Source organism: Fukomys damarensis, unplaced genomic scaffold, assembly GCF_012274545.1.
Source record: "Fukomys damarensis isolate Sample0158 unplaced genomic scaffold, DMR_v1.0_HiC HiC_scaffold_34, whole genome shotgun sequence".
Taxonomy (NCBI): Eukaryota; Metazoa; Chordata; class Mammalia; order Rodentia; family Bathyergidae; genus Fukomys; species Fukomys damarensis.
Window position 1 is genome coordinate 1003403 of NW_022900946.1, and position 12500 is coordinate 1015902.

Below are 12500 nucleotides of genomic sequence, written 5' to 3' on the forward strand. Positions count from 1 at the left end.
ACACGAAACACGAATGTACTTGAGCTGGGGAGTGAGGATTGAGAAAGGACAGCACACTCAATAGTGTGGAGACAAGAGGTCCCCTTTATTTCACAGAAACAGCTCCTTTTAAAGGCACACCAACAGGAAGCATCAAGCAACTATTTGTTTGCAAAGACTGGATTTTCTAACTCTTACAGAGAACATCAGATCTATAGCTATCCTCCGAGTTCCTCCCATCACAGGGTCAAAGAACAAACAAATTTAACAAGGTCCTTGAGCAGGGCGTGGTGGTGCACTGTAATCACATAAAACCAGTCTGGATTACACATTGAGCTCCAGGTCAACGCCTGTAATCCCATAAAACCAGCCTGGATTACACAGTGAGTTTCAAATCAATCTCATCTGCATAGCTGAGACCCTGTCTCAGAAAAGCCAAATAAACAGAGCTTAAAGAACAAACAAATTTAACAAGGTCCTTGAGCAGGGCGTGGTGGTGCACTGTAATCACATAAAGCCAGTCTGGATTACACATTGAGTTTCAAATCAATCTCATCTGCATAGCTGAGACCCTGTCTCAGAAAAGCCAAATAAACAGAGTCCTTGAAAAAGGAACATAGATTGTATCAATGCCTCAATGGTAAAAGAAGAAGTTATTTTCCCAATGTCAAACGCCAATGGGCCATGGCTGGCTCCCACATTTGGAACATGGCTAGCTGCAGATGAGGAATTGAATTCTACATCTTTTGTTTGTTTGTTTTGCAGTATTGGGGACTGAACCCAAGGCCTCACACTAAGCTACATCTTCAGCCCTTTTAAAATTTTATTTTTAGGGTCTCTCTAAATCACTAAGTTGCCCAGCTAAAGTCTTGAATTTTAGCTCCTCCTGCCTCAACCTCCTAGAGTGCTGGGGAAACAAGCATGAGCCACCACGCTCAGCTCCTTAATTTTAAGTCTTTAAATTATTTTTTAGTTGACATTTAATAATTGTACATATTTATGGGGCACTGTGATATTTTGATAGAATGAGCAAATCGGGTAAATTAGCATACCATCAATGAGGGAGAACCTATTTCACTACAAAGCAAAATAAAAACAAGCAAAAATAACCCTCTAAACTAAAATCTTTTCTTCTATTTAAAATATACATCATGGGGGCTAAGGATTTAGCTCAGTGGTTCTGCTGCCTGCCTTGCAAGCACAAGGACCCAAGTTTGATTCCGGTACCAAAAAAAAAAAAAAAAAAAAAAAAAAAAAATACTAGGACTCAGTCTTCCCATCCACTGCCTCACCAGCCTCTCCTTCCCTCCTCCCCCATTCCCTCCCCAGATTCTGAGAAGCACCATCCTACTTTCTACTTGTTACCTCAACTTTTTTTTTTTTTTTGAGACAGGGTCTCACTATGTAGTTGAGACTGACCTGGAACTCACTATGTAGCCCAACTCACAGCGATCCTCCTGCCTCAGCCTCCTGAGCGCTGGGATTACAGGTGTGTGCCACCACACCCGGCTTCAACTTCTTTTTTAAATCTTCCACATATGAGTGAGAACATGTACTTGTCTTTCTGTGCCTGGCTTATTTCACTTCACATTGCATTCTCTGGGCTCATTCATGTTTTTGCAAATGACATGGTTTTGCTTTAGCCATTCATCTGATGAGGGACCTTTATGGTTGATTCCATATGTTAGACATTGTGAATAACGCTGCAGTAAACATGAGATTATCCTGGCCTCTCAGGTTCATGCCCACAGGCTCTTTTGCTGACACTGACAACAAAGTACTATAGATAGCTAATTACATAGTGTTTTTTTTTTTTTGTACCTGGGATCGAACTCAGGACCTTGGGCTTGCCAGGCAGGCAAGGTGCCACTGAGATAAATCCCCAGTCCTGTTGGATAGAAATTAATAGGCAATCAGGGAGGGATCACACCTTTGAGGGAATCAGTACAGAGGATGAGACACACCAAGACTGGGGATGGACACAAATCTGAAGAGAGCCAGGCCTCCAGATGGAGACCCGACAGTCAGGCATGCAGGCCTAGCTAGAGATAAACAGTGGCTCGAAATTATAATTAGCACCCCCTGGTCCAGTGAGCTCAACTAGGCCTCAGGCATAGGTGGGTACCAAAGTGTCTAGACCTATGCTGCCAACCCTTTCGAGGAACATCTATGATGCTCGCCATGTACCCTTGCTATGTGCCTCGTTTCCTTATTGGATCGATATCAGCTAAATTTATAATCTTGCAGGTTGATTGTGGTTGACCCACATTGTACCCACGTGATCTTGCTACACACCCTATCCTTGGACAGAGCCTCCTCCGGATCCCTCCTGGAAATCCAGGAGCTGTTCCTGCTTCCAGTAAGAGTCTCCTGACCGCCTCCTTTGCTTCGCGCCTTCACGCCTCCCGTTACGACCCCTAACTCCGCAAGCCGGAAGTCTGACAGGTGGGGACTTCCGGGAAGATGGCGGGGCCTTGAGCAGAGAGCTTCTGGAGGCTTGGTGTCCGGATAGTCATAGGTTGGGATTTATTTTCCCTGTTACAAAAGGAGTCGACTATTTTGGTGAAAAGGAAAAAGGATTTTCCCAAAGCTGGTTCCGAGGAGACGGGGGCCTCTCTACCTCACATCGCCACCTCAGCACAGGTGAGTCCAGTCTCAGGCAGAACGCGCGCAGACCGACCAGATGGCAGCGTTCCTCTGGGCCTCCCCGCCTGAGGAGCGGGAAATGGAGTCGGGCCTGGGCGGCCCCTTTGCCAGCTCCTGCCCGCGAGGGAGCCAGGCTGGAGGGGCCGGAGCTGGCGGCCTCACCCCCCTCAGGCCTCTTCTCCACGGAGACGCCCAGTCAGGGAGCCACACGGCCTGTGAGAAGGTAGGCGTTGTGGCAACAAAGCCGGGTGGGGTGGGAGTTAGAAAGCAAGTTTGGGATTTTAAACAGGGTACCAGGCAAAAGCACCCTAAAAAGGTGGCATATGAGCAAAGTCTTGAGAGAAAGCTATCTGGGCATCTGAGAGGATATCTGGCAGGCATCACAGGCAGAGCAAAGATCCTGAGGCATTTACAATCTTACAGGAACAAAATGGAGGCCTAGGTGGCAGCACAGAGGTAGTATGGATAAGAGAGGTAGGGAGGGGTCAGAGTAGGTGCAGCCGACTTCTGCATTTAACCTGTGTGGATTGGGCACTGTCAGGATTTAGAGCCTAGGAGGGATGATACCATACTTTATGAAGTTCTGAGAAACAGATTGAAGGATGAAGGCGCATATAGTAGGGACCAGGCTGGAGTCAATCAGATTTTAAATCTTGCTGGTTTTTTTTAGCATGCTGTTTGTTTTATTTCTTTGTTTATTTATTTTTATTTATTTTTTTGGTACCAGGGATCCAACTCTGGATCTTGTGCTTGTGAGGCAGGCAGTGGAACCACTGAGCTAAAATCCCTGGCCCCATGCTGTTTTTTTTTTTTTTTTTTTTTTTTTTTTTGAGACAGGGTCTCACTATGTAGTTGAGACTGGCCTGGAACTCAGTATGTAGCCCAGGCTGGTCTTGAACTCACAGCAATCCTCCTGCCTCAGCCTCCCGAATGCTGGGATTACAGGCGTGCACCACCGCACCTGGCTTGTTTTATTTTGATAAACCATACCCCAGTGATGGCAAACTTTTGTTTTGGTTGTTTGTTTTTTGGTATTGGGGTTGATGGTGAACTTTTAGAGCTTTCAGTAACAAACAGCTGGCTGGGTACATATGCCATAGGTTCCCACCACCGCCATCAACCCTTACTGTGCTTCAGTACCTGTGAGCATCTTTCCATATATGCTGCACTTTTATCTCCTATGTTATTATTTTACTATTATTACTGGTATTATTGGTATTATTGTTCAGGAGGTGGACTGAACACAAGGCCTTGTACCTGGTAGGCAAATGTGGTATCACTGAGCTACATCCTCAGTCTTTTTACTTTGTTTTGAGACAGAACCTCCCTAAATTGCCTAGGCTGGCCTTGAACTTTGCAATCTTGCCTCCAAGCAGCTGGAATTACAGTTATGTGCCGTCATACCAGTCCTGTTATTTTTTCTGTGGAACAATTAAAGAGGAAATGTGCCAACATTGTGATCCTTTACTCCTACATATTTTTAAACATGTATTTCCTAAGAAAAAAAAGTTATTCCCTTTTATAACCATGATTTACTTCTCAAATTCAGGAAGGCTAATATTCAGTACTAATATCTACTATACAATTCATATTTAAATGTAGCTGATTTTTCTTTTCTTTTTTTTTTTGTACCAGGGATCGAACTCAAGTCCTTGCGTTTGCAAGGCAGGCGGTGGAACCACTGAGCTAAATCCCCAGACTTAGCTGATTATCTTGACAGTGTCTTTAATAATAGTCCACCCCTTCATATATGATTCCATACTGCTGTTAGCTGTCATATCTCTTCACTCTTTTAAGACTGGAGCAACACCCTTTCCTCTTTTGGTCCTTTCTAACACTGACTTTTTTTTAACCAGGACCTTGTGCTTGTGAGGCAGGCAGCAGCACCACTGATCTAAGTCCTTGGCCCCACACTGACAATTTTGAAGAGTACAAGCTCATTGTTTTACAAAATTTCTTTCGATTAGAGTTTGCCTGATACCCCTCCCTCTCTCCTTCCCTCCCTCTTTCCTTCTTTCCTTTTGATGAGGTATCAGCTGGGCATGGTGGACATCCCTGTAATCCCAGAACTCTGGGAGGCTGAGGCAGGAAGATTGTAAATTCAAGCCCAGCCTGGATTTGGAAGGACCCTAAAATTAAAAAATAAATAAATAAAAAGGACTGGGGATATAGCTCAGTGCAAAGGTCCTGGGATCAATCCTCAGTATTGGGGTTTGTGAGGGCAGAGATGGGATCTCGCTGTGTTGCCTAATTTGGCCCCACATTCCTTAACTCAAGTGACCCTCCTTCCCCAGCCTCCCAAGTGGCTGGGATTACAGGCACATGCCAACATACCAACTTTGTGTGAGTTTTCTCAAAGCATATTTCAGAATATGCATTTTTGGTTAGGAACATATAGCAACTATGCTGTATCCGGCTCAGTTTGTGGTATCAGGAGGCCCTGGATGTGGGCTTGTCCTGCTACTGTTGACAGTAGCTGTGGTCACTTGGTTAAGATGCTTTCTTACATCTCTCCACCATGTGAATTTACAAGGTAGCTGCCAGTGGCCGCCTGCAGAGTCAGGTGTGGAAGAGTGCAGAAGGGCTGTCTGGGATCTGAAGGATCCAGTCAAAAGTTCAAGACCTGGAGCTCACTGTAGAATATAGTGTGAGCTTCTATCAGGAAGCCGATGGAATGCTAGAGTCTGCATTAGAAGCCAAGAAACAACATCCAAGGTAAAGGCAGACTGGAGCTCCTCCAAAGAAACAAAAGCGAGCCTTCCTCCTTTCTTTCCCTTTTTATTCTACTCAGGCTGCAAGCCACTCACACCCAGGATGGGTCTTCCCTCTTCAGTAAGACCATTCAGCCACAACCACTCAGAACTGTGCTTCCTCAAGTTGACACAACAGTATCACAGGCACTTATTTGATTCAACAAAATCTCCCAGGATCGTCTCATTTTTTCCTCTACCCCAGCCTTGGAATCAATCATTTTCCAAGAAGCCTATTTCCTTCAAGGATGGGGACATTTAGAAGCCACAATTTGTGTCCATACTAATTTATTTTGTTTTATTTTTTGGTACCAGGGATTGAACTCAGGCCCTTGTGCCTGCAAGGCAGGCACCAGAGCTACTGAGATAAATCCCTGGCCCCATACTAATTTATTTTGGAGGTAGAAGTGGTGGCATTTTGCATAGATTGGATGTGGATGTAGAGGAGAGAAGTCCTAGCTTGTCAGAGATCCAGCTCAAATACTTCTTCTCTGAAGTCTTTGTAAACACACCGAGGCTGACTCTAGTCGCTGTTAATGGTGTTTTTATTATTCTTGCCACAGCAGTAGGAGATGTGAGTGCTCCCAGGAAGTCCTTACCCCTGGCTGCTGGTAGGGCTGGCTCTGAACCTCACCTCCAGTGCTCTCAGATTGAATGAGCCTGGGCAACTCCCTCATCCACTTCATGGTTTCTTCACTTGTGACATGAGGGTGATGACAAGGATCTCACAGGGTGACTGTGAGAAGTGAATGATATCCAAGGCCGATTTCTAGTGGTAGAATGGTAAATAGAGTAAGCAATAATGTATGTTTCAAAATTGCTAAAGGAGGGTCAGGAATTTAAGCTCAGTGGTACTGTGCCTGCCTCACAAGAGCAAGGTTCTGAGTTCGATCCCCAGTACTACGAAAACAAAATAGTGATTATGCTAATTAAACTAAAAATTGCTAAAAGAGTGGATTTTAAATGTTAGATGATGGGTTTGTTAATCTGATACAACCATTCCATGTTGTAAATACCAAAACATTACATTGGGCCCTATAAATATATACAATTAGCCAGGTGTGGTGGCGCACGCCTGTAATCCCAGCACTTGGGAGGCTGAGGCAGGAGAATTGCTGAGTTCAAAACCAGCCTGGGCTACAAAGTGAGTTCCAGGTCAGTCTCAACTACATAGTGAGACCCTGTCTCAAAAAACAAAAAAAAAACTATATATACATAATTAGTATTTGTCAATGAAAGTTTTTATAAGAAGCCTTTTTTTTTGGGGGGGGGTACCAAGGATCACTTGCAAGGCAGGCAGCAGAACCAGTGAACCAAATCCCTAGCCCTCATAAGAAACTATTCGAGGCTGATTTCCATCGACTGCCTAGAAAGGAGGGCAGTGAGGGCTAAAGAAAGAAAGACAATAGAGACTTGGGTATTTTCAAAGCATGAGTGGGGCCGGGAAGTCAGTGCCTCAGAGTGGGCAAAGACCAGGGCTCTCTGAGCTGGCTGCTGTCTGTTGGTGCACACAGCAATCCGAGGGAGCGTCGGGTGACTTGGGGGCGGCGGATCTCATGTCTGATCCGGTGCCCAGCACTTCTCGTGTGATGAGGGCGGAGAGGAGAGTGTCCCCACCTCAGTAGGCGGGAAGAGCTGGGGTGATGAAGACTTCTCCCTCCCCAGGGGAGATCTTCCCCTTCTGTGTCACTACTGGGTTCTCAGGGAACCAGGACGTCTTCAGCTGGTGTCATCTTGCCACAGAGCACCACAGCCCCACAGGACCACTGAGGCCTCAGCTGTGACCGGAGGCAAACGGAGTTGTTTCCGCAGGCCGCAGCTGGCTCTCGGGCAAGGCAGCATTGGACCTTAGACAGCTATAGTCATACTTTAATTATGAAATGATTTTACCCGAAGTTTATGTAGAAATGCTCCTGACAGAATGCCACATGAATGGGCCATGCAGGACACTGATTGGTGCCTTAGGATAGTTACTTAAACTCTGTACTCTGGCTTCCACTCCTATGAGAGGGGCTTGCTTTAAGGAGCCTGTGGAATCCTGCAGCCTGACCCCTGGACACCATCCTAAAAGTGGCTGCACCCAGATTTACTCTTTGGTGGAGCCTCTCAGGCAGCAATCATCCCTTGTTTCTGTTTTCAGCATCACTTCTTCCACCCCAGAGTCTCACCCATCAAACATGACTTTTGCCTCAGTGATTTTTTTTTTTTTTTTTAGACAAGGTCTCTCCATATAGTCCAGGCTGGCCTCAAACGCGAATCCTCTTGCTTTGGCCTTCCCAGTGCTGGGATTACAGGTGTGAACCACCCACTCCTGGCTTGCCCAGTGATTTTTAAAAATTAGATTGACAATTTTTATGCAGTCTTAAATCATTTGTTGTCTGTTGTCTACAACTAAAAAATCTGCAATAAGGTGGGGCTAATTGGGAGGTGGCTGAATCTAGAGTGTGTGATGCTGGAATTAAGGGTGTGTGATCACTAAACGTTACATATGAGTGATTAGTTTGGCACCACCATAACCTGTAGTCTGAATAAGATAAAAGGGGCAGGAAGGCAGTTAAGGTCCCTTGTTGTTTCTGCTACTTTGGGTGCGCCATGTTGTTTCTCCTCTGTAATGCCTATTCACTATCCCTGCCTTGGAATCAGCCAGTTATGGACTGAAACCTCTGCAAACTGTAAGCCAAATAAACCTTTCCCCCTTTCCCTTTGGATGTCAGGTATTTTATCTCAACAGCAAGAGAAAAGTAACTAACAGCACCAAGCATGGTGCCCCTCAGTTGTGTTGGGTCCACTGCATGCCTGGTGGAAATCTGGGCCTTCTGTGTCGCCCCTTAGGATCTGGGTAGTGGACGAGCATTGAAGCACACATCACACTCCTGTTGCTTGCTGTGCTGTGAGCAGTGAATTCCTGTGTGTCTGACCAGGAGTTTCATGTCTTTGGGTCAGACCAACTCACCAGTCCAGCCAACATACTGAAAGAAACTGGTGCCTGCCAAGGATCACTCCACATACCGACAGAGCTCGTGTGAGAGATCTTTATTGAAGAGCCAAGGTGGCACAGTGGCCCACTCGGCAGAAAGGGAACAAAAAGAGAGAAAGGGAGCAGGAAAGGGGCTTGGTGATATAGTGGGTGACTGGTATAGGCGGGTCAGGGATTGTGAGCTGCACGGCAGCCACTCGGGTCATTATTTGTGATCTATTCCTTATAGGGATAAGCCTTGCTTATGCGTCAGTCTCATGTATGACTGGGGTCGCATGATGCAGGAAAATGGAACTTAAGGTGAAGAAGGAGGTTATTCATCAGAATGGTGGCAGCCATTCCAAGGCACTTATAGGTACAATTCTTCATTCTGTCAGGGACCTGTTTTAATCTTCTGTTATGCACAAATTTGCTTTTATAATATGAAAGTACTGATTTTTTTTTTAAAGAGTAAAAGCCAAATACATATGCCAAAATGTCAGAGCTTGCCAATTAGAGGAAAGTCAGCAAACAAAATCTATCCAAAGGAAAAAAATAAGGAACCCTCTACTCAGGGTTAAGGGGCAGCTCTGTGATAGACTGCTTGCTTAGCATACGTAAGGCCCTAGGTTCAAACCCCAGCACTGCAGGGTGAGGGGAGAGGGATAAAGAACTCTACTCTTCATTTGAGTCAGGGTCTTGCTATGTAGTTCAGGCTGGCCTTGAACTCATGATGATCTTTCTGCCTCAGCCTTCTGAGTGCTGGGGTTACAGATGTGTGCCACCACACCTAGCTGAAGGTAATCTGGTTAATCCCTTAGTAGATATCTTTTTAAATTGCTTTCTGTATAGATTTTCATGTCTCTACTAGTCTCCTGCAAAAATAAGATCGTAGCCAGGAATGGTGACACACATCTGTAATCCCAGTACTCGGGAGGTTGAGGCAGGAAGATCTATTTTAAATTCGGGGCCAGTCTGAATTATATAGCCAGAATCTGTCTCCAAAAACAACAAACAAACTGCAAAGATCACAGGTTGTGTGGTGTTTTAGCAATTGCCTGAGTTAAGCATCTCCTGTGGTGAGAAGCACTGTAGTGACTCCCCAGTTCCTCGAGGCTTAGTCAATGCTCAACAGCCTGCAGAGTTTTCAGTACCCAAGCCAGAGCCAGGTGCTTCCCCAGGGGCCTGCTGCTTTCTGGGAACTCTTGCGGGAGGAAATGCACCCTGAGTCCCAACCAGCAACTTGGGGACCACAGGTGGAAGGAAACGGCCCCCCCCTGCCATCTCCGCCTTTGTGCCCCTAGTTCTCAGGCACATTCTTACTTGACCTCAGCTAAGATGCAGGAATTCCCGTTCTGGGGCCCCCACATTCTTTCCTGCCTTGGCCTTGCCCTGGGGCCCCCAGGCCTCACCTCAGGGTCCCACGGCCCCGCCCTGTGAGAGGACAGAAGGGTGCAGCAGGATGCAGGGTGGGGTGGGTGGAGCCAGGGCCCACTTCCTTTCCCCTTGGGGCCCAGTTCCCCCAGTTGTGCCTGAGCCTCCTCCACAGGAGTGCAAGGCTGCCCAGCCCTGTGCCTTATCACCTGAGCTGGTAAGAAGGTGCGACCTGGGGGTAGGGGCTTCAGAGGGACTGGGAATGGCCTGTCTTGGAACAGACCCTGGCAGGTGATGGGAAGAGAGGATGGGGCCCCTGGGAGGCCAGGAGAGCAGGGCCACTGCTGGAGCCCAGCAGTGCACAGGCTGGGCCGACAGGGCTCTGCTGCATCTGGCCCCCTGTTGTTTCTGTTAATAGAAAAAGGAGGGTGGAAAAAGCCGTTAGACCGCACGCTGGGCCTGGCAGTTGGCAGGGAAGTGGGCAGGAGGGCAAGGCCTGGCCTGGGCTCCCCCAGCCCTTGCATTCTGTTTCTTCAACTTCCCAGCTCAGGTCCCAAGTCCTGCTCATGCCTGCTGCCCTGGAAATGGCCCTGCTGCTTCTCTTCTGGAGCCTCTGGACCCCGCTGGTGAGCCCCACCTCAGGAAATTCCACTTCTGTCTGGGACTCAGCGACCCCCATGGATCCAGGGATGAGCACCTCCTTAGAGCTCCGCACGGATATTCAGGTCTCGACCCTGGCCCCCTCCACTCCCTCTCGAGACAGCAAGATGCCCTCTCTTGGGACTTCGGTTGGTGCCAGCACTGGCCCTGCTGTGTCTGAGCCAATGCCCTCCAGGGAAAATTCTACCAAAAAGCCGTCAGAGCTTCTAGAAATCTCTATTGCAACCAGTGGCCCTGCTGTCCCTATAGCAGTGACCTCTCAGGGACACCCCACTGTGACAGGTGAAGCCCTGACATTTACCTCTCTGGAAACCTCTGGTGGGACCAGTGAATCCTCTATCACCAAGGCAGCAAGCTCTCTGCAGACCTCCAGTGAGGCCAGTGAATTTGTCCCTATGGCAACTAACTCTCCAGAGACCTCCAGTGGACCCCCTGTCACCAAGGCAACGCGTTCTGTGGATACCTCCACTGGGGCCAGTGGAACCTCTGTTACCATGACAACTAGCTCTCCAGAGCCCTCCAGCAGGACCAGTGGACATCTTGTCCCCATGACAGTCAGCTCCCTGGTGACGTCCAGTGTGGCCAGCAGCTCCCCAGTCTCCAGCATAAAAGTATCCATGACCACCCCAAAGCCCTCTACAAGAACGAGCACGGAGGCCTCTGGGAGCCCAGCCCAGGGCCGGAAAGGCATGCTGCTGGTGCCCGTGCTGGTGACCATGCTGGTGGTCATAGTGATTGTGGCACTGCTCCTGCTATGGCGCCAGCGGCAGAAGCGCCGCACGGGGATCCTGACGCTGAGCGGAAGTGGGAAGCGCAATGGCGTGGTAGATGCTTGGGCTGGGCCTGTGCAGGTCCCTGATGAGGAGGCTGTGACAGCAGCAGTGGGAGGGCCCCAGGATGACAAGGGCTCTGGGGTCCCCCAGACAGAGGTGTCTGCCCAGCGGCCCACACTCACCACTTTTTTCAGCAGACGGAAGTCTCGCCAGGGCTCCTTGGCGATGGAGGAGCTGAAGTCCGGGCCAGGGCCCAGCCTGCAGGGGGAGGAGGAGCCGCTGGTGTGCAGCGAGGACGAGGCTGTGGAGGACCCTGCTCCCGAGGACAGGACGGGGCGGCGCCTCAGTGCCTGTGAATAACAGGAACCCTGTTGATTCCCACCAGCCCTTTGCTTCCCCCCAAACCGCCTGGAACCCCCCCAGGATTCTTGCTCCCCTGGGCCCCCAGCCAGCGCCCTCGCACATCTGCATCTAGACCTGGCCGCAGCCCGCCCCTGCTGTTTGCAGATCAAATCAGCCTTCGTGAATCCTTCAGTCCCCTCCCCAGCTTGCTTCATCCTGAAACCAGTGGCTGAGTCACCACAATGCCAACCCTACCCATGATTTCTCCAAGGACCCACCCTGGGGAGACCAAGAGATTGGGAAGAAGGAAATGACAATTGGCCAACTCCCTAGGAAAAAACTTTGTAAAGTATGTGGGGTCCCTCACAGGACACCCTACGGGGACAGACCATGAACCCCTCTCTTCAACCCTCTGGGGGGCTCACTCTGGGCCTTCTTGGAGCCTGGGCTGGCTGGGCTACCCAGCTTCGCTCTAGGGGAGCCTGTGACCTCCTGAGCCCTAGGATCCAGGGCTGCCCATGCCAGAGCCTCCACGCTCTGCCCCACCTAGGGACTTTTGCCACTTCATTGGCCATTGGTGGTTCTCGGGAAGGCTGCCATCTGCGAAGGGACCACTCCCGGGTGTGCTCTGTATGCAAGAGATGGTGGTATTAGAGGGAGTGGTGAGTCCAGACAGTTCAAGGGAGGGTGCAGGAGGGGAGACAGGCTGAGGAGGGGCTGCCCCCACCCATTGTGGGGTGCACAGGACCATTGGGAACACAGGTGCCTTCCATTTTGCTGAGATAGGGCACACAGTGGCAGCTTTGATAGTATGAGCAAGAGTGCAGGTTTGATAAGGCCAAGTTTGGTGGCACATGTGGTACCCCAGCACTCAGGAAGCCCAGGCAGGAGGATCCTTGAGTTCAAGGCCAGTCTGAACTGCATAGCAAGACTGTTACAAAAAAAACAAAACAAAATGGGGGGAGGGGAGGGGTATTAAAAGACAGAATGTGTGACCAAGTGCGGGCTCTCAGCTCAGCC

At 49.0% G+C, this 12500-nt stretch overlaps 1 protein-coding gene across 1 annotated transcript in view; it reads left to right on the plus strand.

Annotated features, from left to right (window-relative positions):
* Positions 1-2662: 2662 nt before the first annotated feature.
* Spn (sialophorin) overlaps positions 2663-12500 on the plus strand; it is an 11052-nt gene continuing 1214 nt past the window's right edge. Inside the window, exons 1-3 of the mRNA XM_019206526.2 lie at positions 2663-2840; positions 9849-9922; positions 10251-12500. The exon at positions 10251-12500 is cut by the window's right edge and continues 1214 nt beyond it. Coding sequence (XP_019062071.2) covers positions 2663-2840; positions 9849-9922; positions 10251-11498 — 1500 coding nt within the window. The 3' untranslated portion in view covers positions 11499-12500. The remainder of the gene's footprint in view (positions 2841-9848; positions 9923-10250) is intronic.